The sequence below is a fragment of the Aulostomus chinensis genome, chromosome 9 (assembly GCF_037954235.1).
Source record: "Aulostomus chinensis isolate RoL2024-O1b breed Wild chromosome 9, RoL_Achi_v1.0, whole genome shotgun sequence".
NCBI classification, from domain to species: domain Eukaryota; kingdom Metazoa; phylum Chordata; class Actinopteri; order Syngnathiformes; family Aulostomidae; genus Aulostomus; species Aulostomus chinensis.
Window position 1 is genome coordinate 3,083,670 of NC_141328.1, and position 23,864 is coordinate 3,107,533.

Here is a 23,864-nt window from a genome sequence, read left to right on the forward strand (position 1 = left end):
CAACAAGAAGTTAGTATGTCAGGGATGAGATACCCTTGTAGTCCAACAGGAAGTTAGTATGGCAGGGATGAGATACCCTTGTAGTCCAACAGGAAGTTAGTATGTCAGGGATGAGATACCTTTGTAGTCCAACAGGAAGTTAGCATGTCAGGGATGAGATACCCTTATAGTCCAACAGGAAGTTAGCATGTCAGGGATGAGATACCCTTATAGTCCAACAGGAAGTTAGCATGTCAGGGATGAGATACCCTTATAGTCCAACAGGAAGTTAGCATGTCAGGGATGACACACCCTTATAGTCCAACAGGAAGTTAGCATGTCAGGGATGAGACACCCTGATAGTCCAACAGGAAGTTAGCATCTCCATGGGTTCCCTTGACCAGAAGCCAGTGGGATTGTTACATTTTGACATCTTGATTGACATTTGTCCTTCTCTTAGCTAAATAGCTGGCAATTATTCAAAAAAAACAACCTTGATTTACTTTTTGTATTTTGATCTTCAGCTCATTTGCATACTTTTGTTAAAATTCTCCCCTTTTTTGTGTGTGTGTGTGTGTGTGTTTTGTTTTTTTTTTTTAAATTTGCTGCTGTCTTTAGCACAAAGTCTACTTGGTGCCTAAAGACCAGTTCAGCATGGAGTACGTTGAACCTAAAGTCCGCTGCATCAGCACCCATGGACAGTTCACCCCTGACAGGTAGATTCTTGTGAGGAATATTAGTGGGACAGCGCTCTTGTTAAAATGGTTCTGATCCACCTTCCCTCCCCCTGTAGCTCCTCCTGTGTCCCCTCACGTTTCCAAACTCCCTCCAACTCGCTGGTGCTGAAGGAGGGCCAGAGCTCCTCGGTGCAGGAGCCCATCCTGGCCTCCCCCGCTGCAGCTCCTCCACTGACCTCCCACCAGAGAGATGAGCCCACCTGGTTCAGAGGTGACAGACCACCTCTGGGAGCAGACAACAGCGACCACATCAGGCTGGACTCCGTGCAGGTACGGACGCTGATGGCTGCTGAGTGATTGAGTTTACGACGCTCCCACCACTGCTGCTGGATTGATTTAACACATCTGGAATCTTTTTATTTTATTCTGTGTCAACATCTGCATCTGTTGAAGTCCTCAGTTTCCATTCAAGTGGTGTTGTTACAGATAAAAGGTGTAAATAAAAGCATCATTACAGATAAAACCATTCCAAAGAAGGCGAAGTGGAGCTGGCATATCAGCCACGAATGGAAGACTGCTGCTGCTGCCAAGCTCTCCATGTCATCATGGGAAAGTGGATTGTTGCAACAAAATATTTTTCCCATTGTGAGGAGATTTGTTGTTCCAACATGAAATCTTTTCCTGTGATGAGTTTGTGTGTTGTAGTCGCATGAAGATATCTTGTTATCATGATCAACTCATCTGGCCTGGTGGAAATACGCTGCTGTATTTTTGATTCAGACGGAGTCAAATCTGAACCAGTGACTTGTAGTTTTATCCTCGGTCTCTGGACTCATAAAATGGAAACCAGCCCAATTTGACACTTTTAACTCCTTCATGATGTTTAAATCTCATGACTGAGATTCGTGATTGTAAACATCGGTGGTTCAGGAAAGAAAAAATGTAAAAACTGAACATCCCTCTCATCCTTCTACTCAGAACGCTGCGGTGTACTCCACTCGAGTCCACGCTTTGGGCAGATACGTCTTCATCCTCCACTACCACCAGCCACTCCACCCCACCTACCCTGTGCAGGTCTACATTAACAGCGGTCGGATCTGGCAGGGTAGAGTATCTTTGATTAATCTTAGCTTTTCTGCTCCGGCTGTCTGACATTAAAATGGAGATCGTTGTTTGTGTCTTTCAGGCCACGCCAACGCCTCCTTCTGTCCCCACGCTTACGGCTGCCGAAACGTGCTGGTGTCTGAAAATCAGATCATTCTGGATGTGACGGACCACGAGGTCCTCCTCACCGTGCAGGTTCCTGCAGGCAGAACACTGTGGCTGGTACGTTTCCTGCTCCTCTGCTGTACTCATACCCTCTCCATTTTCTGACACATATCTGCTGTTTCTACTCTGTACTTCCTTCTCCTCTGTCATACCTTGACTCGACCCTTCTGTCTCTCCAGGATTACGTCCTGGTGGTGCCTGAGAGCAGCTACAGCTCCAGCTACCTGAACGAAGAACCACTGGATAAATCTTACGACTTCATCAGCAACTGTGGCCAAAACAGCTTTTATGTCAAGTTAGTGTCTCTAAGCCTGAGTGTGGTTCATCTTTTGTATCCCCGAATGTTCTCTGAGTAACTAAACTTAGCTTGACTGGGACTCTTCCATCTGCTCATATTTTGGTTGTGAATGCATTCAGATGTCATTTACAAGCATTGGAACTAAAGACCTGAGCCTCAAGGATATTTAGTTATTGATTTACTTTCTCTTGCAGTTTTTCATTTTGTGCAAATTTTCTTTTTAAGACCTTTTTTTTGTTTTTTGTTGTCTTGCCATTTAGCAAGTTTGGCTAATAACCTTTTCCCCACTCGCTAACGTTTCTTTTTCTCTGTTGTCCGTCCAGTCCTTCCGCCGCGTCTCCATTCTGTCTCAGCTCAGCTGTGTCTCTTTCGGCTTTCTTCAACAACGGCGCCCTGCCTTGTGCCTGCCATGAGGTTGGAGCTGAGAGTGACACCTGCGAGCCATTTGGTGGTCAGTGCCGCTGCAGGCCAAACGTGATCGGCCGCGACTGCTCCATGTGCGCCACGGGCTCCTGGGGATTCCCCAACTGCAGACGTGAGTGTCAGACTAGATGCCTGAATGATGAGTAAAAAGGGCTTTTAATTATGAGTGAGATGATGGACCAAACCAACCTGTCCAACCATCAGAGGACAGCTTTGAGCTGAAAATCAAAGGACATCCACCAAAATAGTCTTTTAAAAAAGGCGGGGTTCTCTGAATTCAATGAGCAAACTAAACTGTGTGTCATGTGACTGCTGGTCAACAGCACAACAATCCGAGGAAGAAACATCAATGTTCAGTTGAGCCAGTGTTTGTCTTTCACCAGATCATTTCATTCCTGTCTCCAATTTCCCTGTCTGTCTCTCTCTCTCCTTCAGCCTGTAACTGTGGTACCAGGTTATGTGAACCAGTGACCGGCGACTGTATCTGTCCTCCCAGGACCCTCCGTCCTGAGTGCATCCAGTGTGAGCCCCAGACGTTTGGCTGCCACCCAGTGGTTGGCTGTGAGGTCTGCAACTGCTCCCGTCCTGGAATCACTTCCCCAGACGTCAGCTGTGACACGCTCAGCGGACAGTGCAGGTGAGGGGTGATGACTGAGGAATAGTAGTCCAGGATCAGAGTTGGCTCAAGCAGACCAAGAACCAGCCCTCCCACCATGACGGTAACCAGTACCACAATGAGTTTAATGTCCTCACTGTCATGGTTAAAGCTGTACTTCCCCCAAAAATGTATTTGGTCTTTCAAGTGTTTTGTTTTGTCTTTTTTTTCCCCGAGCATACAACTGGATAAAGAATATATGTATATACTAGATGATGGATGACTTTGAGGGCTTAAATCTTTTTTTTTTTTTTAAGTTTTGATGTTGTAAGGCATCGTTCTCCATGAGCCTCAAGCTAAAAACGTGGCTGGCTCTTCCTTCAGTGTGACCTCACAATGAAGTTGATGCAAAAGTAAAAACATGTCTTTGTGACCTCAAAACACTTGTTTGTGAGTACTTGTAAGGAAAAGTACACTTTTTTGGTGAAGTATGACTTAAATCAGAAGACTATAATTCTCTCAGTACCGCAGCAGGACTGGACTCTTAAATCCCGGGTCTTTATTTGGAAACCCCTGAAATGGGAGTTCTTCCTGGGCTGTTCTGTCTCCTGAGCTGATCTGGGCTTGGACTGAGACACCAGGCTTGTTTCCTCTGTGTTGGGCAGCTCCACCTGCCAACTCTTATTTGTTTGGTGTGGAATCTGTAGATGTCAAAGCAGCAGATGTGTCCTTCCCCTTACCTGTCAGCCTCTGTTACGTTGTTTTATGAGGATATGGGAACATCCAGCTGTGCACAATAGGACCACAAGTCAAGATGGCAATGCCAGTGTCAAGTATGACACAACTACACAATCCAACCACTCACACCCTCACTCACAGGCACGATGAAACCCAGTTTGGGGCCGAGGGCTTTACAGTTGGCTGCATTATTATATTTCTATTATTCTGACACAAATACAGCCATTTAACTTCCTTTGATTCTGATACTAAGATCATGGATTCAGCCTGAGTGTTTGTGGAGACACATGAAGACGTCATTCTGAACACAAGGACGGCAAAACAGGCCAGAGGCATGAGATGTTTTCAATAACAAACAAAAAAGAATGAAAAATAAAACACCACACATCACATGCAAGTAAGAGTGAAGAGTAAAACAATTTATTGTAAAAATGAGTTTAATTTTCAGATTTTATGGTGACAGACAAAAGAGACATAAGAAGCACTCCACTAAAGGTCCATGCTTCACTTTCTTCTGTCGATGTCCCTCCTTTGTGCGTTTGTTTTTCCTGGTTTTTGGCACCGTCACCTGAAGCTCCTCCCTCTCGAGCCCCACCACCTCTTTGGTCTCGTCCTTAGCCAGCTCTTTTTCCAGGACCATCACTTCAAGGACCCTTTCCTCTTTGTCCTGGTCTTCGCCCTCATCCCATTGCTGAGCATCAGAGAGGCTCACTTCCCGCCGAGCCTCCTTCAGGACCTGCTCTGACTCAAGACGCTCTGCTTTCTTTTGCTGGGAAAAAAGCAATGAAATCCACCTTCTCACACGTCCAGGCTTCACCTTCTTCTTCTGAGGTCCCTCCTCCACGTGTTTGGTTGTCCCGCTCTGTCGCACGGGATCTTGGATCTGTGCTGCCTCCTGGACCTCCTCTGCCTCCATATTGTTTTCCTGATTGGTCAGTTGCTCTGTCTCCATGACAGTCTTCCTCTCCTCCTCATGTCCTTCCTCCTCAACCGGCAGGTGGCTCTCCTGGACCTCCTCTGCCTCCGTTTTATCTTCCAGGTCCATCAGTTTCTCTGTCTGCATGACATTGTCCTCCTCATGTCCTTCTCCTTTGGCAGGCAGCTGGGCCTCCTGGACCTCCTCTTCCTCCGTTTTGTCTTCCTGTTCCGTCAGTTGCTCTGTGTCCATGGCAATGTCCTCTTCCTTCTTATGCCCTTCCTCCTCCACTGGCAGGTCGGCCTCCTGGACCACCTCTGCCTCCATATTGTCTTCCTGAACTTTAACGAAAATCTCCTCCTCCTCATATACTTCCTCCTTTTCAGGCAGGAGGGCTTCCTGGGCCTCCTTTGCCTCCATATTGTCTTCCTGTTTGGTCAGATGCTGTGTCTCCATGACAATCTCCTCCTCCTCCTTATGCCCTTCCTCCTTTCCTGGCAGCTTGGCCTCCTGGACCTCCTCTGCCTCCATATTATCTTCCTGAACTTTAACGAAAATCTCCTCCTCCTCCTCCTCCTCATATCCTTCCTCCTTTTCAGGCAGGAGGGCTTCCTGGACCTCCTCTGCCTCCGTTTTATCTTCCAGGTCCATCAGTTTCTCTGTCTCCATGACATTGTCCTCCTCATGTACTTCTTCTTTGGCAGGCAGCTTGGCCTCCTGGACCTCCTCTTCCTCCATTTTGTCTTCCTGTTCCGTCAGTTGCTCTGTGTCGATGACAATGTCCTCCTCCTTCTTTTGCCCTTCCTCCTCCACTGGCAGGTCGGCCTCCTGGACCACCTCTGCCTCCATATTTTCTTCCTGAACTTTAACAAAAATCTCCTCCTCCTCCTCCTCCTCCTCATATCCTTCCTCCTTTTCAGGCAGGAGGGCTTCCTGGACCTCCTCTGCCTCCATATTGTCTTCCTGTTTGGTCAGATGCTGTGTCTCCATGACAATCTCCTTCTCTTCCTTATGCCCTTCCTCCTTTCCTTGCAGCTTGGCCTCCTGGACCTCGTGTGCCTCCATATTATCTTCCTGATATGTCAGGTTTTCTGTCTCCATGACAATCTCCTCCTCCTCATGTCCTTCCTCCTTGACTTCCTCTGCCACTTTATTGTCCTCCTCTTTTTCCTGTTGCTGCGTCTCCAGGTCCTCCTGGTCCTCCAGGACCATTTCTTCTCTGTCCTGGTCTTTGTCCTGCTCCTCATTCTTCCACCGGGCCTCAAGGACCTTTAGGAACGTCTTTGTGTCTTCTAGCTCAGCCTTCCACACAATGTTCCTGGCCTGCCACTCGGCATCCACTTCCTTGTTCTCCTTCTTCACCTTGGCCATCAAGTCGTCACATTCCTGTTTCCACACTTCGTAGTTGTGGACCACCCTCACTGGCTCCTTTGGCTCAGCCTCCATCTTTGCCCTCCACTTGGCCTCCCGGAGCTTTGCTGCCTTCTTCCTCCTTGGAGCCATCTTTCTCTGCGATCAGGAACGTTGTTGAAACACAAGGCTGGAAGTGATCTTCTTGGTTGTACTGCTGATCAGGCAAGGACAGGATTGCGATGTATGAAATGACCAATTGTATGTTGGCATATATACACCGTCTCTTTAGTGTGTCATCATGATGATTCAGAATCTCACTATGACTTCAATGAAGGAGACTACAAAGACTACAAAGAAAAGAAGATCTGATCAAAGTGAGATCATAAAAGTTCAAAGACAGAATTCCGCAATCAGAATCGGACCTCTAAGATCAAAGTCTTTTGTACCATCACAGAACCTGTGGCTCCACACCTCCAAGTCTGGAAATTCTGAAAGTTTCTCAATAGAGAAACAGCTGAAGTAGCAGTTTAGCATCCAACTGTAGCGTGTTCAGCTCCACACGGACCCGTTCATGACACAAAGACCCAAAGAACTGAGACCAACAAAGTTGACCTCAAGCAAACAATGAATTACAGAAGGTTGTATCTTGAGATGTGGCGAGGAAAGTTTCACCCAAGTTTGAGCTGTGCTGCAAACTTCACAAAGTAGCTTGCTGATGTTATTGAGTTGTTGTTTTTTTTTTTGTGTGTTGCTTCATAGTCTGGGCTGTTCTGTCTCCTGAGCTGATCTGGGCTTGGACTGAGACACCAGGCTTGTTTCCTCTGTGTTGGGCAGCTCCACCTGCCAACTCTTGTTTGTTTGGTGTGGAATCTGTAGATGTCAAAGCAGCAGATGTGTCCTTCCCCTTACCTGTCAGCCTCTGTTACGTTGTTTTATGAGGATATGGGAACATCCAACTGTGCACAGTAGGACCACAAGTCAAGATGGCAATGCCAGTGTCAAGTATGGCACAACTACACAATCCAACCACTCACACCCTCACTCACAGGCACGATGAAACCCAGTTTGGGGCCGAGGGCTTTACAGTTGGCTGCATTATTATATTTCTATTATTCTGACACAAATACAGCCATTTAACTTCCTTTGATTCTGATGCTGAGGTCGTGGATTGAGTGTTTGTGGAGACACATGAAGACGTCATTCTGAACACAAGGACGGCAAAACAGGCCAGAGGCATGAGATGTTTTCAATAACAAACAAAAAAGAATGAAAAATAAAACACCACACATCACATGCAAGTAAGAGTGAAGAGTAAAACAATTTATTGTAAAAATGAGTTTAATTTTCAGATTTTATGGTGACAGACAAAAGAGACATAAGAAGCACTCCACTAAAGGTCCATGCTTCACTTTCTTCTGTCGATGTCCCTCCTTTGTGCGTTTGTTTTTCCTGGTTTTTGGCACCGTCACCTGAAGCTCCTCCCTCTCGAGCCCCACCACCTCTTTGGTCTCGTCCTTAGCCAGCTCTTTTTCCAGGACCATCACTTCAAGGACCCTTTCCTCTTTGTCCTGGTCTTCGCCCTCATCCCATTGCTGAGCATCAGAGAGGCTCACTTCCCGCCGAGCCTCCTTCAGGACCTGCTCTGACTCAAGACGCTCTGCTTTCTTTTGCTGGGAAAAAAGCAATGAAATCCACCTTCTCACACGTCCAGGCTTCACCTTCTTCTTCTGAGGTCCCTCCTCCACGTGTTTGGTTGTCCCGCTCTGTCGCACGGGATCTTGGATCTGTGCTGCCTCCTGGACCTCCTCTGCCTCCATATTGTTTTCCTGATTGGTCAGTTGCTCTGTCTCCATGACAGTCTTCCTCTCCTCCTCATGTCCTTCCTCCTCAACCGGCAGGTGGCTCTCCTGGACCTCCTCTGCCTCCGTTTTATCTTCCAGGTCCATCAGTTTCTCTGTCTGCATGACATTGTCCTCCTCATGTCCTTCTCCTTTGGCAGGCAGCTGGGCCTCCTGGACCTCCTCTTCCTCCGTTTTGTCTTCCTGTTCCGTCAGTTGCTCTGTGTCCATGGCAATGTCCTCTTCCTTCTTATGCCCTTCCTCCTCCACTGGCAGGTCGGCCTCCTGGACCACCTCTGCCTCCATATTGTCTTCCTGAACTTTAACGAAAATCTCCTCCTCCTCATATACTTCCTCCTTTTCAGGCAGGAGGGCTTCCTGGGCCTCCTTTGCCTCCATATTGTCTTCCTGTTTGGTCAGATGCTGTGTCTCCATGACAATCTCCTCCTCCTCCTTATGCCCTTCCTCCTTTCCTGGCAGCTTGGCCTCCTGGACCTCCTCTGCCTCCATATTATCTTCCTGAACTTTAACGAAAATCTCCTCCTCCTCCTCCTCCTCATATCCTTCCTCCTTTTCAGGCAGGAGGGCTTCCTGGACCTCCTCTGCCTCCGTTTTATCTTCCAGGTCCATCAGTTTCTCTGTCTCCATGACATTGTCCTCCTCATGTACTTCTTCTTTGGCAGGCAGCTTGGCCTCCTGGACCTCCTCTTCCTCCATTTTGTCTTCCTGTTCCGTCAGTTGCTCTGTGTCGATGACAATGTCCTCCTCCTTCTTTTGCCCTTCCTCCTCCACTGGCAGGTCGGCCTCCTGGACCACCTCTGCCTCCATATTTTCTTCCTGAACTTTAACAAAAATCTCCTCCTCCTCCTCCTCCTCCTCATATCCTTCCTCCTTTTCAGGCAGGAGGGCTTCCTGGACCTCCTCTGCCTCCATATTGTCTTCCTGTTTGGTCAGATGCTGTGTCTCCATGACAATCTCCTTCTCTTCCTTATGCCCTTCCTCCTTTCCTTGCAGCTTGGCCTCCTGGACCTCGTGTGCCTCCATATTATCTTCCTGATATGTCAGGTTTTCTGTCTCCATGACAATCTCCTCCTCCTCATGTCCTTCCTCCTTGACTTCCTCTGCCACTTTATTGTCCTCCTCTTTTTCCTGTTGCTGCGTCTCCAGGTCCTCCTGGTCCTCCAGGACCATTTCTTCTCTGTCCTGGTCGTTGTCCTGCTCCTCATTCTTCCACCGGGCCTCAAGGACCTTTAGGAACGTCTTTGTGTCTTCTAGCTCAGCCTTCCACACAATGTTCCTGGCCTGCCACTCGGCATCCACTTCCTTGTTCTCCTTCTTCACCTTGGCCATCAAGTCGTCACATTCCTGTTTCCACACTTCGTAGTTGTGGACCACCCTCACTGGCTCCTTTGGCTCAGCCTCCATCTTTGCCCTCCACTTGGCCTCCCGGAGCTTTGCTGCCTTCTTCCTCCTTGGAGCCATCTTTCTCTGCGATCAGGAACGTTGTTGAAACACAAGGCTGGAAGTGATCTTCTTGGTTGTACTGCTGATCAGGCAAGGACAGGATTGCGATGTATGAAATGACCAATTGTATGTTGGCATATATACACCGTCTCTTTAGTGTGTCATCATGATGATTCAGAATCTCACTATGACTTCAATGAAGGAGACTACAAAGACTACAAAGAAAAGAAGATCTGATCAAAGTGAGATCATAAAAGTTCAAAGACAGAATTCCGCAATCAGAATCGGACCTCTAAGATCAAAGTCTTTTGTACCATCACAGAACCTGTGGCTCCACACCTCCAAGTCTGGAAATTCTGAAAGTTTCTCAATAGAGAAACAGCTGAAGTAGCAGTTTAGCATCCAACTGTAGCGTGTTCAGCTCCACACGGACCCGTTCATGACACAAAGACCCAAAGAACTGAGACCAACAAAGTTGACCTCAAGCAAACAATGAATTACAGAGGGTTGTATCTTGAGATGTGGCGAGGAAAGTTTCACCCAAGTTTGAGCTGTGCTGCAAACTTCACAAAGTAGCTTGCTGATGTTATTGAGTTGTTGTTTTTTTTTTTGTGTGTTGCTTCATAGTCTGGGCTGTTCTGTCTCCTGAGCTGATCTGGGCTTGGACTGAGACACCAGGCTTGTTTCCTCTGTGTTGGGCAGCTCCACCTGCCAACTCTTGTTTGTTTGGTGTGGAATCTGTAGATGTCAAAGCAGCAGATGTGTCCTTCCCCTTACCTGTCAGCCTCTGTTACGTTGTTTTATGAGGATATGGGAACATCCAACTGTGCACAGTAGGACCACAAGTCAAGATGGCAATGCCAGTGTCAAGTATGACACAACTACACAATCCAACCACTCACACCCTCACTCACAGGCACGATGAAACCCAGTTTGGGGCCGAGGGCTTTACAGTTGGCTGCATTATTATATTTCTATTATTCTGACACAAATACAGCCATTTAACTTCCTTTGATTCTGATGCTGAGGTCGTGGATTGAGTGTTTGTGGAGACACATGAAGACGTCATTCTGAACACAAGGACGGCAAAACAGGCCAGAGGCATGAGATGTTTTCAATAACAAACAAAAAAGAATGAAAAATAAAACACCACACATCACATGCAAGTAAGAGTGAAGAGTAAAACAATTTATTGTAAAAATGAGTTTAATTTTCAGATTTTATGGTGACAGACAAAAGAGACATAAGAAGCACTCCACTAAAGGTCCATGCTTCACTTTCTTCTGTCGATGTCCCTCCTTTGTGCGTTTGTTTTTCCTGGTTTTTGGCACCGTCACCTGAAGCTCCTCCCTCTCGAGCCCCACCACCTCTTTGGTCTCGTCCTTAGCCAGCTCTTTTTCCAGGACCATCACTTCAAGGACCCTTTCCTCTTTGTCCTGGTCTTCGCCCTCATCCCATTGCTGAGCATCAGAGAGGCTCACTTCCCGCCGAGCCTCCTTCAGGACCTGCTCTGACTCAAGACGCTCTGCTTTCTTTTGCTGGGAAAAAAGCAATGAAATCCACCTTCTCACACGTCCAGGCTTCACCTTCTTCTTCTGAGGTCCCTCCTCCACGTGTTTGGTTGTCCCGCTCTGTCGCACGGGATCTTGGATCTGTGCTGCCTCCTGGACCTCCTCTGCCTCCATATTGTTTTCCTGATTGGTCAGTTGCTCTGTCTCCATGACAGTCTTCCTCTCCTCCTCATGTCCTTCCTCCTCAACCGGCAGGTGGCTCTCCTGGACCTCCTCTGCCTCCGTTTTATCTTCCAGGTCCATCAGTTTCTCTGTCTGCATGACATTGTCCTCCTCATGTCCTTCTCCTTTGGCAGGCAGCTGGGCCTCCTGGACCTCCTCTTCCTCCGTTTTGTCTTCCTGTTCCGTCAGTTGCTCTGTGTCCATGACAATGTCCTCTTCCTTCTTATGCCCTTCCTCCTCCACTGGCAGGTCGGCCTCCTGGACCACCTCTGCCTCCATATTGTCTTCCTGAACTTTAACGAAAATCTCCTCCTCCTCATATACTTCCTCCTTTTCAGGCAGGAGGGCTTCCTGGGCCTCCTTTGCCTCCATATTGTCTTCCTGTTTGGTCAGATGCTGTGTCTCCATGACAATCTCCTCCTCCTCCTTATGCCCTTCCTCCTTTCCTGGCAGCTTGGCCTCCTGGACCTCCTCTGCCTCCATATTATCTTCCTGAACTTTAACGAAAATCTCCTCCTCCTCCTCCTCCTCATATCCTTCCTCCTTTTCAGGCAGGAGGGCTTCCTGGACCTCCTCTGCCTCCGTTTTATCTTCCAGGTCCATCAGTTTCTCTGTCTCCATGACATTGTCCTCCTCATGTACTTCTTCTTTGGCAGGCAGCTTGGCCTCCTGGACCTCCTCTTCCTCCATTTTGTCTTCCTGTTCCGTCAGTTGCTCTGTGTCGATGACAATGTCCTCCTCCTTCTTTTGCCCTTCCTCCTCCACTGGCAGGTCGGCCTCCTGGACCACCTCTGCCTCCATATTTTCTTCCTGAACTTTAACAAAAATCTCCTCCTCCTCCTCCTCCTCCTCATATCCTTCCTCCTTTTCAGGCAGGAGGGCTTCCTGGACCTCCTCTGCCTCCATATTGTCTTCCTGTTTGGTCAGATGCTGTGTCTCCATGACAATCTCCTTCTCTTCCTTATGCCCTTCCTCCTTTCCTTGCAGCTTGGCCTCCTGGACCTCGTGTGCCTCCATATTATCTTCCTGATATGTCAGGTTTTCTGTCTCCATGACAATCTCCTCCTCCTCATGTCCTTCCTCCTTGACTTCCTCTGCCACTTTATTGTCCTCCTCTTTTTCCTGTTGCTGCGTCTCCAGGTCCTCCTGGTCCTCCAGGACCATTTCTTCTCTGTCCTGGTCTTTGTCCTGCTCCTCATTCTTCCACCGGGCCTCAAGGACCTTTAGGAACGTCTTTGTGTCTTCTAGCTCAGCCTTCCACACAATGTTCCTGGCCTGCCACTCGGCATCCACTTCCTTGTTCTCCTTCTTCACCTTGGCCATCAAGTCGTCACATTCCTGTTTCCACACTTCGTAGTTGTGGACCACCCTCACTGGCTCCTTTGGCTCAGCCTCCATCTTTGCCCTCCACTTGGCCTCCCGGAGCTTTGCTGCCTTCTTCCTCCTTGGAGCCATCTTTCTCTGCGATCAGGAACGTTGTTGAAACACAAGGCTGGAAGTGATCTTCTTGGTTGTACTGCTGATCAGGCAAGGACAGGATTGCGATGTATGAAATGACCAATTGTATGTTGGCATATATACACCGTCTCTTTAGTGTGTCATCATGATGATTCAGAATCTCACTATGACTTCAATGAAGGAGACTACAAAGACTACAAAGAAAAGAAGATCTGATCAAAGTGAGATCATAAAAGTTCAAAGACAGAATTCCGCAATCAGAATCGGACCTCTAAGATCAAAGTCTTTTGTACCATCACAGAACCTGTGGCTCCACACCTCCAAGTCTGGAAATTCTGAAAGTTTCTCAATAGAGAAACAGCTGAAGTAGCAGTTTAGCATCCAACTGTAGCGTGTTCAGCTCCACACGGACCCGTTCATGACACAAAGACCCAAAGAACTGAGACCAACAAAGTTGACCTCAAGCAAACAATGAATTACAGAGGGTTGTATCTTGAGATGTGGCGAGGAAAGTTTCACCCAAGTTTGAGCTGTGCTGCAAACTTCACAAAGTAGCTTGCTGATGTTATTGAGTTGTTGTTTTTTTTTTTGTGTGTTGCTTCATAGTCTGGGCTGTTCTGTCTCCTGAGCTGATCTGGGCTTGGACTGAGACACCAGGCTTGTTTCCTCTGTGTTGGGCAGCTCCACCTGCCAACTCTTGTTTGTTTGGTGTGGAATCTGTAGATGTCAAAGCAGCAGATGTGTCCTTCCCCTTACCTGTCAGCCTCTGTTACGTTGTTTTATGAGGATATGGGAACATCCAACTGTGCACAGTAGGACCACAAGTCAAGATGGCAATGCCAGTGTCAAGTATGACACAACTACACAATCCAACCACTCACACCCTCACTCACAGGCACGATGAAACCCAGTTTGGGGCCGAGGGCTTTACAGTTGGCTGCATTATTATATTTCTATTATTCTGACACAAATACAGCCATTTAACTTCCTTTGATTCTGATGCTGAGGTCGTGGATTGAGTGTTTGTGGAGACACATGAAGACGTCATTCTGAACACAAGGACGGCAAAACAGGCCAGAGGCATGAGATGTTTTCAATAACAAACAAAAAAGAATGAAAAATAAAACACCACACATCACATGCAAGTAAGAGTGAAGAGTAAAACAATTTATTGTAAAAATGAGTTTAATTTTCAGATTTTATGGTGACAGACAAAAGAGACATAAGAAGCACTCCACTAAAGGTCCATGCTTCACTTTCTTCTGTCGATGTCCCTCCTTTGTGCGTTTGTTTTTCCTGGTTTTTGGCACCGTCACCTGAAGCTCCTCCCTCTCGAGCCCCACCACCTCTTTGGTCTCGTCCTTAGCCAGCTCTTTTTCCAGGACCATCACTTCAAGGACCCTTTCCTCTTTGTCCTGGTCTTCGCCCTCATCCCATTGCTGAGCATCAGAGAGGCTCACTTCCCGCCGAGCCTCCTTCAGGACCTGCTCTGACTCAAGACGCTCTGCTTTCTTTTGCTGGGAAAAAAGCAATGAAATCCACCTTCTCACACGTCCAGGCTTCACCTTCTTCTTCTGAGGTCCCTCCTCCACGTGTTTGGTTGTCCCGCTCTGTCGCACGGGATCTTGGATCTGTGCTGCCTCCTGGACCTCCTCTGCCTCCATATTGTTTTCCTGATTGGTCAGTTGCTCTGTCTCCATGACAGTCTTCCTCTCCTCCTCATGTCCTTCCTCCTCAACCGGCAGGTGGCTCTCCTGGACCTCCTCTGCCTCCGTTTTATCTTCCAGGTCCATCAGTTTCTCTGTCTGCATGACATTGTCCTCCTCATGTCCTTCTCCTTTGGCAGGCAGCTGGGCCTCCTGGACCTCCTCTTCCTCCGTTTTGTCTTCCTGTTCCGTCAGTTGCTCTGTGTCCATGACAATGTCCTCTTCCTTCTTATGCCCTTCCTCCTCCACTGGCAGGTCGGCCTCCTGGACCACCTCTGCCTCCATATTGTCTTCCTGAACTTTAACGAAAATCTCCTCCTCCTCCTCCTCATATCCTTCCTCCTTTTCAGGCAGGAGGGCTTCCAGGACCTCCTCTGCCTCCATATTGTCTTCCTGTTTGGTCAGATGCTGTGTCTCCATGACAATCTCCTCCTCCTCCTTTTGCCCTTCCTCCTTTCCTGGCAGCTTGGCCTCCTGGACCTCCTCTGCCTCCATATTATCTTCCTGAACTTTAACGAAAATCTCCTCCTCCTCCTCCTCCTCATATCCTTCCTCCTTTTCAGGCAGGAGGGCTTCCTGGACCTCCTCTGCCTCCGTTTTATCTTCCACGTCCATCAGTTTCTCTGTCTCCATGACATTGTCCTCCTCATGTCCTTCTTCTTTGGCAGGCAGCTGGGCCTCCTGGACCTCCTCTTCCTCCATTATGTCTTCCTGTTCCGTCAGTTGCTCTGTGTCGATGACAATGTCCTCCTCCTTCTTTTGCCCTTCCTCCTCCACTGGCAGGTCGGCCTCCTGGACCACCTCTGCCTCCATATTTTCTTCCTGAACTTTAACAAAAATCTCCTCCTCCTCCTCCTCCTCCTCATATCCTTCCTCCTTTTCAGGCAGGAGGGCTTCCTGGACCTCCTCTGCCTCCATATTGTCTTCCTGTTTGGTCAGATGCTGTGTCTCCATGACAATCTCCTTCTCTTCCTTATGCCCTTCCTCCTTTCCTTGCAGCTTGGCCTCCTGGACCTCCTGTGCCTCCATATTATCTTCCTGATATGTCAGGTTTTCTGTCTCCATGACAATCTCCTCCTCCTCATGTCCTTCCTCCTTTGGTGGCAGCTGGGCCTCCTGGACTTCCTCTGCCACTTTATTGTCCTCCTCTTTTTCCTGTTGCTGCGTCTCCAGGTCCTCCTGGGCCTCCAGGACCATTTCTTCTCTGTCCTGGTCTTTGTCCTGCTCCTCATTCTTCCACCGGGCCTCAAGGACCTTTAGGAACGTCTTTGTGTCTTCTAGCTCAGCCTTCCACACAATGTTCCTGGCCTGCCACTCGGCATCCACTTCCTTGTTCTCCTTCTTCACCTTGGCCATCAAGTCGTCACATTCCTGTTTCCACACTTCGTAGTTGTGGACCACCCTCACTGGCTCCTTTGGCTCAGCCTCCATCTTTGCCCTCCACTTGGCCTCCCGGAGCTTTGCTGCCTTCTTCCTCCTTGGAGCCATCTTTCTCTGCGATCAGGAACGTTGTTGAAACACAAGGCTGGAAGTGATCTTCTTGGTTGTACTGCTGATCAGGCAAGGACAGGATTGCGATGTATGAAATGACCAATTGTATGTTGGCATATATACACCGTCTCTTTAGTGTGTCATCATGATGATTCAGAATCTCACTATGACTTCAATGAAGGAGACTACAAAGACTACAAAGAAAAGAAGATCTGATCAAAGTGAGATCATAAAAGTTCAAAGACAGAATTCCGCAATCAGAATCGGACCTCTAAGATCAAAGTCTTTTGTACCATCACAGAACCTGTGGCTCCACACCTCCAAGTCTGGAAATTCTGAAAGTTTCTCAATAGAGAAACAGCTGAAGTAGCAGTTTAGCATCCAACTGTAGCGTGTTCAGCTCCACACGGACCCGTTCATGACACAAAGACCCAAAGAACTGAGACCAACAAAGTTGACCTCAAGCAAACAATGAATTACAGAGGGTTGTATCTTGAGATGTGGCGAGGAAAGTTTCACCCAAGTTTGAGCTGTGCTGCAAACTTCACAAAGTAGCTTGCTGATGTTATTGAGTTGTTGTTTTTTTTTTGTGTGTTGCTTCATAGTCTGGGCTGTTCTGTCTCCTGAGCTGATCTGGGCTTGGACTGAGACACCAGGCTTGTTTCCTCTGTGTTGGGCAGCTCCACCTGCCAACTCTTGTTTGTTTGGTGTGGAATCTGTAGATGTCAAAGCAGCAGATGTGTCCTTCCCCTTACCTGTCAGCCTCTGTTACGTTGTTTTATGAGGATATGGGAACATCCAACTGTGCACAGTAGGACCACAAGTCAAGATGGCAATGCCAGTGTCAAGTATGACACAACTACACAATCCAACCACTCACACCCTCACTCACAGGCACGATGAAACCCAGTTTGGGGCCGAGGGCTTTACAGTTGGCTGCATTATTATATTTCTATTATTCTGACACAAATACAGCCATTTAACTTCCTTTGATTCTGATGCTGAGGTCGTGGATTGAGTGTTTGTGGAGACACATGAAGACGTCATTCTGAACACAAGGACGGCAAAACAGGCCAGAGGCATGAGATGTTTTCAATAACAAACAAAAAAGAATGAAAAATAAAACACCACACATCACATGCAAGTAAGAGTGAAGAGTAAAACAATTTATTGTAAAAATGAGTTTAATTTTCAGATTTTATGGTGACAGACAAAAGAGACATAAGAAGCACTCCACTAAAGGTCCATGCTTCACTTTCTTCTGTCGATGTCCCTCCTTTGTGCGTTTGTTTTTCCTGGTTTTTGGCACCGTCACCTGAAGCTCCTCCCTCTCGAGCCCCACCACCTCTTTGGTCTCGTCCTTAGCCAGCTCTTTTTCCAGGACCATCACTTCAAGGACCCTTTCCTCTTTGTCCTGGTCTTCGCCCTCATCCCATTGCTGAGCATCAGAGAGGCTCACTTCCCGCCGAGCCTCCTTCAGGACCTGCTCTGACTCAAGACGCTCTGCTTTCTTTTGCTGGGAAAAAAGCAATGAAATCCACCTTCTCACACGTCCAGGCTTCACCTTCTTCTTCTGAGGTCCCTCCTCCACGTGTTTGGTTGTCCCGCTCTGTCGCACGGGATCTTGGATCTGTGCTGCCTCCTGGACCTCCTCTGCCTCCATATTGTTTTCCTGATTGGTCAGTTGCTCTGTCTCCATGACAGTCTTCCTCTCCTCCTCATGTCCTTCCTCCTCAACCGGCAGGTGGCTCTCCTGGACCTCCTCTGCCTCCGTTTTATCTTCCAGGTCCATCAGTTTCTCTGTCTGCATGACATTGTCCTCCTCATGTCCTTCTCCTTTGGCAGGCAGCTGGGCCTCCTGGACCTCCTCTTCCTCCGTTTTGTCTTCCTGTTCCGTCAGTTGCTCTGTGTCCATGACAATGTCCTCTTCCTTCTTATGCCCTTCCTCCTCCACTGGCAGGTCGGCCTCCTGGACCACCTCTGCCTCCATATTGTCTTCCTGAACTTTAACGAAAATCTCCTCCTCCTCATATACTTCCTCCTTTTCAGGCAGGAGGGCTTCCTGGGCCTCCTTTGCCTCCATATTGTCTTCCTGTTTGGTCAGATGCTGTGTCTCCATGACAATCTCCTCCTCCTCCTTATGCCCTTCCTCCTTTCCTGGCAGCTTGGCCTCCTGGACCTCCTCTGCCTCCATATTATCTTCCTGAACTTTAACGAAAATCTCCTCCTCCTCATATCCTTCCTCCTTTTCAGGCAGGAGGGCTTCCTGGACCTCCTCTGCCTCCGTTTTATCTTCCAGGTCTATCAGTTTCTCTGTCTCCATGACATTGTCCTCCTCATGTACTTCTTCTTTGGCAGGCAGCTTGGCCTCCTGGACCTCCTCTTCCTCCATTTTGTCTTCCTGTTCCGTCAGTTGCTCTGTGTCAATGACAATGTCCTCCTCCTTCTTTTGCCCTTCCTCCTCCACTGGCAGGTCGGCCTCCTGGACCACCTCTGCCTCCATATTTTCTTCCTGAACTTTAACAAAAATCTCCTCCTCCTCCTCATATCCTTCCTCCTTTTCAGGCAGGAGGGCTTCCTGGACCTCCTCTGCCTCCATATTGTCTTCCTGTTTGGTCAGATGCTGTGTCTCCATGACAATCTCCTTCTCTTCCTTATGCCCTTCCTCCTTTCCTTGCAGCTTGGCCTCCTGGACCTCGTGTGCCTCCATATTATCTTCCTGATATGTCAGGTTTTCTGTTTCCATGACAATCTCCTCCTCCTCATGTCCTTCCTCCTTGACTTCCTCTGCCACTTTATTGTCCTCCTCTTTTTCCTGTTGCTGCGTCTCCAGGTCCTCCTGGTCCTCCAGGACCATTTCTTCTCTGTCCTGGTCTTTGTCCTGCTCCTCATTCTTCCACCGGGCCTCAAGGACCTTTAGGAACGTCTTTGTGTCTTCTAGCTCAGCCTTCCACACAATGTTCCTGGCCTGCCACTCGGCATCCACTTCCTTGTTCTCCTTCTTCACCTTGGCCATCAAGTCGTCACATTCCTGTTTCCACACTTCGTAGTTGTGGACCACCCTCACTGGCTCCTTTGGCTCAGCCTCCATCTTTGCCCTCCACTTGGCCTCCCGGAGCTTTGCTGCCTTCTTCCTCCTTGGAGCCATCTTTCTCTGCGATCAGGAACGTTGTTGAAACACAAGGCTGGAAGTGATCTTCTTGGTTGTACTGCTGATCAGGCAAGGACAGGATTGCGATGTATGAAATGACCAATTGTATGTTGGCATATATACACCGTCTCTTTAGTGTGTCATCATGATGATTCAGAATCTCACTATGACTTCAATGAAGGAGACTACAAAGACTACAAAGAAAAGAAGATCTGATCAAAGTGAGATCATAAAAGTTCAAAGACAGAATTCCGCAATCAGAATCGGACCTCTAAGATCAAAGTCTTTTGTACCATCACAGAACCTGTGGCTCCACACCTCCAAGTCTGGAAATTCTGAAAGTTTCTCAATAGAGAAACAGCTGAAGTCGCAGTTTAGCATCCAACTGTAGCGTGTTCAGCTCCACACGGACCCGTTCATGACACAAAGACCCAAAGAACTGAGACCAACAAAGTTGACCTCAAGCAAACAATGAATTACAGAGGGTTGTATCTTGAGATGTGGCGAGGAAAGTTTCGCCCAAGTTTGAGCTGTGCTGCAAACTTCACAAAGTAGCTTGCTGATGTTATTGAGTTGTTGTTTTTTTTTTGTGTGTTGCTTCATAGTCTGGGCTGTTCTGTCTCCTGAGCTGATCTGGGCTTGGACTGAGACACCAGGCTTGTTTCCTCTGTGTTGGGCAGCTCCACCTGCCAACTCTTGTTTGTTTGGTGTGGAATCTGTAGATGTCAAAGCAGCAGATGTGTCCTTCCCCTTACCTGTCAGCCTCTGTTACGTTGTTTTATGAGGATATGGGAACATCCAACTGTGCACAGTAGGACCACAAGTCAAGATGGCAATGCCAGTGTCAAGTATGACACAACTACACAATCCAACCACTCACACCCTCACTCACAGGCACGATGAAACCCAGTTTGGGGCCGAGGGCTTTACAGTTGGCTGCATTATTATATTTCTATTATTCTGACACAAATACAGCCATTTAACTTCCTTTGATTCTGATGCTGAGGTCGTGGATTGAGTGTTTGTGGAGACACATGAAGACGTCATTCTGAACACAAGGACGGCAAAACAGGCCAGAGGCATGAGATGTTTTCAATAACAAACAAAAAAGAATGAAAAATAAAACACCACACATCACATGCAAGTAAGAGTGAAGAGTAAAACAATTTATTGTAAAAATGAGTTTAATTTTCAGATTTTATGGTGACAGACAAAAGAGACATAAGAAGCACTCCACTAAAGGTCCATGCTTCACTTTCTTCTGTCGATGTCCCTCCTTTGTGCGTTTGTTTTTCCTGGTTTTTGGCACCGTCACCTGAAGCTCCTCCCTCTCGAGCCCCACCACCTCTTTGGTCTCGTCCTTAGCCAGCTCTTTTTCCAGGACCATCACTTCAAGGACCCTTTCCTCTTTGTCCTGGTCTTCGCCCTCATCCCATTGCTGAGCATCAGAGAGGCTCACTTCCCGCCGAGCCTCCTTCAGGACCTGCTCTGACTCAAGACGCTCTGCTTTCTTTTGCTGGGAAAAAAGCAATGAAATCCACCTTCTCACACGTCCAGGCTTCACCTTCTTCTTCTGAGGTCCCTCCTCCACGTGTTTGGTTGTCCCGCTCTGTCGCACGGGATCTTGGATCTGTGCTGCCTCCTGGACCTCCTCTGCCTCCATATTGTTTTCCTGATTGGTCAGTTGCTCTGTCTCCATGACAGTCTTCCTCTCCTCCTCATGTCCTTCCTCCTCAACCGGCAGGTGGCTCTCCTGGACCTCCTCTGCCTCCGTTTTATCTTCCAGGTCCATCAGTTTCTCTGTCTGCATGACATTGTCCTCCTCATGTCCTTCTCCTTTGGCAGGCAGCTGGGCCTCCTGGACCTCCTCTTCCTCCGTTTTGTCTTCCTGTTCCGTCAGTTGCTCTGTGTCCATGACAATGTCCTCTTCCTTCTTATGCCCTTCCTCCTCCACTGGCAGGTCGGCCTCCTGGACCACCTCTGCCTCCATATTGTCTTCCTGAACTTTAACGAAAATCTCCTCCTCCTCATATACTTCCTCCTTTTCAGGCAGGAGGGCTTCCTGGGCCTCCTTTGCCTCCATATTGTCTTCCTGTTTGGTCAGATGCTGTGTCTCCATGACAATCTCCTCCTCCTCCTTATGCCCTTCCTCCTTTCCTGGCAGCTTGGCCTCCTGGACCTCCTCTGCCTCCATATTATCTTCCTGAACTTTAACGAAAATCTCCTCCTCCTCATATCCTTCCTCCTTTTCAGGCAGGAGGGCTTCCTGGACCTCCTCTGCCTCCGTTTTATCTTCCACGTCCATCAGTTTCTCTGTCTCCATGACATTGTCCTCCTCATGTCCTTCTTCTTTGGCAGGCAGCTGGGCCTCCTGGACCTCCTCTTCCTCCATTTTGTCTTCCTGTTCCGTCAGTTGCTCTGTGTCCATGACAATGTCCTCCTCCTTCTTTTGCCCTTCCTCCTCCACTGGCAGGTCGGCCTCCTGGACCACCTCTGCCTCCATATTTTCTTCCTGAACTTTAACAAAAATCTCCTCCTCCTCCTCCTCCTCCTCCTGCTCATATCCTTCCTCCTTTTCAGGCAGGAGGGCTTCCTGGACCTCCTCTGCCTCCATATTGTCTTCCTGTTTGGTCAGATGCTGTGTCTCCATGACAATCTCCTTCTCCTCCTTATGCCCTTCCTCCTTTCCTGGCAGCTTGGCCTCCTGGACCTCCTGTGCCTCCATCTTATCTTCCTGATATGTCAGGTTTTCTGTCTCCATGACAATCTCCTCCTCCTCATGTCCTTCCTCCTTGGGTGGCAGCTGGGTCTCCTGGACTTCCTCTGCCACTTTATTGTCCTCCTCTTTTTCCTGTTGCTGCGTCTCCAGGTCCTCCTGGGCCTCCAGGACCATTTTTTCTCTGTCCTGGTCTTTGTCCTGCTCCTCATTCTTCCACCGGGCCTCAAGGACCTTTAGGAACGTCTTTGTGTCTTCTAGCTCAGCCTTCCACACAATGTTCCTGGCCTGCCACTCGGCATCCACTTCCTTGTTCTCCTTCTTCACCTTGGCCATCAAGTCGTCACATTCCTGTTTCCACACTTCGTAGTTGTGGACCACCCTCACTGGCTCCTTTGGCTCAGCCTCCATCTTTGCCCTCCACTTGGCCTCCCGAAGCTTTGCTGCCTTCTTCCTCCTTGGAGCCATCTTTCTCTGCGATCAGGAACGTTGTTGAAACACAAGGCTGGAAGTGATCTTCTTGGTTGTACTGCTGATCAGGCAAGGACAGGATTGCGATGTATGAAATGACCAATTGTATGTTGGCATATATACACCGTCTCTTTAGTGTGTCATCATGATGATTCAGAATCTCACTATGACTTCAATGAAGGAGAGTACAAAGACTACAAAGAAAAGAAGATCTGATCAAAGTGAGATCATAAAAGTTCAAAGACAGAATTCCGCAATCAGAATCAGACCTCTAAGATCAAAGTCTTTTGTACCATCACAGAACCTGTGGCTCCACACCTCCAAGTCTGGAAATTCTGAAAGTTTCTCAATAGAGAAACAGCTGAAGTAGCAGTTTAGCATCCAACTGTAGCGTGTTCAGCTCCACACGGACCCGTTCATGACACAAAGACCCAAAGAACTGAGACCAACAAAGTTGACCTCAAGCAAACAATGAATTACAGAGGGTTGTATCTTGAGATGTGGCGAGGAAAGTTTCGCCCAAGTTTGAGCTGTGCTGCAAACTTCACAAAGTAGCTTGCTGATGTTATTGAGTTGTTGTTTTTTTTGGTGTTGCTTCATAGTCTGGGCTGTTCTGTCTCCTGAGCTGATCTGGGCTTGGACTGAGACACCAGGCTTGTTTCCTCTGTGTTGGGCAGCTCCACCTGCCAACTCTTGTTTGTTTGGTGTGGAATCTGTAGATGTCAAAGCAGCAGATGTGTCCTTCCCCTTACCTGTCAGCTTCTGTTACGTTGTTTTATGAGGATATGGGAACATCCAACTGTGCACAGTAGGACCACAAGTCAAAATGGCAATGCCAGTGTCAAGTATGACAAAACTACACAATCCAACCACTCACACCCTCACTCACAGGCACGATGAAACCCAGTTTGGGGCCGAGGGCTTTACAGTTGGCTGCATTATTATATTTCTATTATTCTGACACAAATACAGCCATTTAACTTCCTTTGATTCTGATGCTGAGGTCGTGGATTGAGTGTTTGTGGAGACACATGAAAACGTCATTCTGAACACAAGGACGGCAAAACAGACCAGAGGCATGAGATGTTTTCAATAACAAACAAAAAAGAATGAAAAATAAAACACCACACATCACATGCAAGTAAGAGTGAAGAGTAAAACAATTTATTGTAAAAATGAGTTTAATTTTCAGATTTTATGGTGACAGACAAAAGAGACATAAGAAGCACTCCACTAAAGGTCCATGCTTCACTTTCTTCTGTCGATGTCCCTCCTTTGTGCGTTTGTTTTTCCTGGTTTTTGGCACCGTCACCTGAAGCTCCTCCCTCTCGAGCCCCACCACCTCTTTGGTCTCGTCCTTAGCCAGCTCTTTTTCCAGGACCATCACTTCAAGGACCCTTTCCTCTTTGTCCTGGTCTTCGCCCTCATCCCATTGCTGAGCATCAGAGAGGCTCACTTCCCGCCGAGCCTCCTTCAGGACCTGCTCTGACTCAAGACGCTCTGCTTTCTTTTGCTGGGAAAAAAGCAATGAAATCCACCTTCTCACACGTCCAGGCTTCACCTTCTTCTTCTGAGGTCCCTCCTCCAC

The 23,864-nt window shown here is 48.0% G+C and overlaps 2 protein-coding genes across 8 annotated transcripts in view; one reads left to right on the forward strand and one right to left on the reverse strand.

Moving 5' to 3' along the window:
* Positions 1 to 23,864, forward strand: part of lama5 (laminin, alpha 5) — a 118,011-nt gene that overhangs the window by 63,985 nt on the left and 30,162 nt on the right. For all 7 annotated transcript variants that reach the window (XR_015117825.1, XM_086213102.1, XM_086213103.1 and 4 more), the window contains exons 29-35: positions 598 to 695; positions 773 to 986; positions 1,635 to 1,761; positions 1,843 to 1,982; positions 2,105 to 2,220; positions 2,547 to 2,758; positions 3,082 to 3,283. Coding sequence is in view for 6 of the 7 variants with exons in the window: in XM_086213102.1 (XP_086069228.1) it covers positions 598 to 695; positions 773 to 986; positions 1,635 to 1,761; positions 1,843 to 1,982; positions 2,105 to 2,220; positions 2,547 to 2,758; positions 3,082 to 3,283 (1,109 nt within the window). In the remaining variant the exon portion in view is untranslated. The remainder of the gene's footprint in view (positions 1 to 597; positions 696 to 772; positions 987 to 1,634; positions 1,762 to 1,842; positions 1,983 to 2,104; positions 2,221 to 2,546; positions 2,759 to 3,081; positions 3,284 to 23,864) is intronic.
* On the reverse strand, positions 4,368 to 6,740 carry LOC147255409 (uncharacterized). The gene has a single exon (XM_086213108.1). The coding sequence runs from the start codon at positions 6,396 to 6,398 to the stop codon at positions 4,431 to 4,433; it is 1,968 nt and encodes a 655-aa protein (XP_086069234.1). The 5' UTR covers positions 6,399 to 6,740; the 3' UTR covers positions 4,368 to 4,430.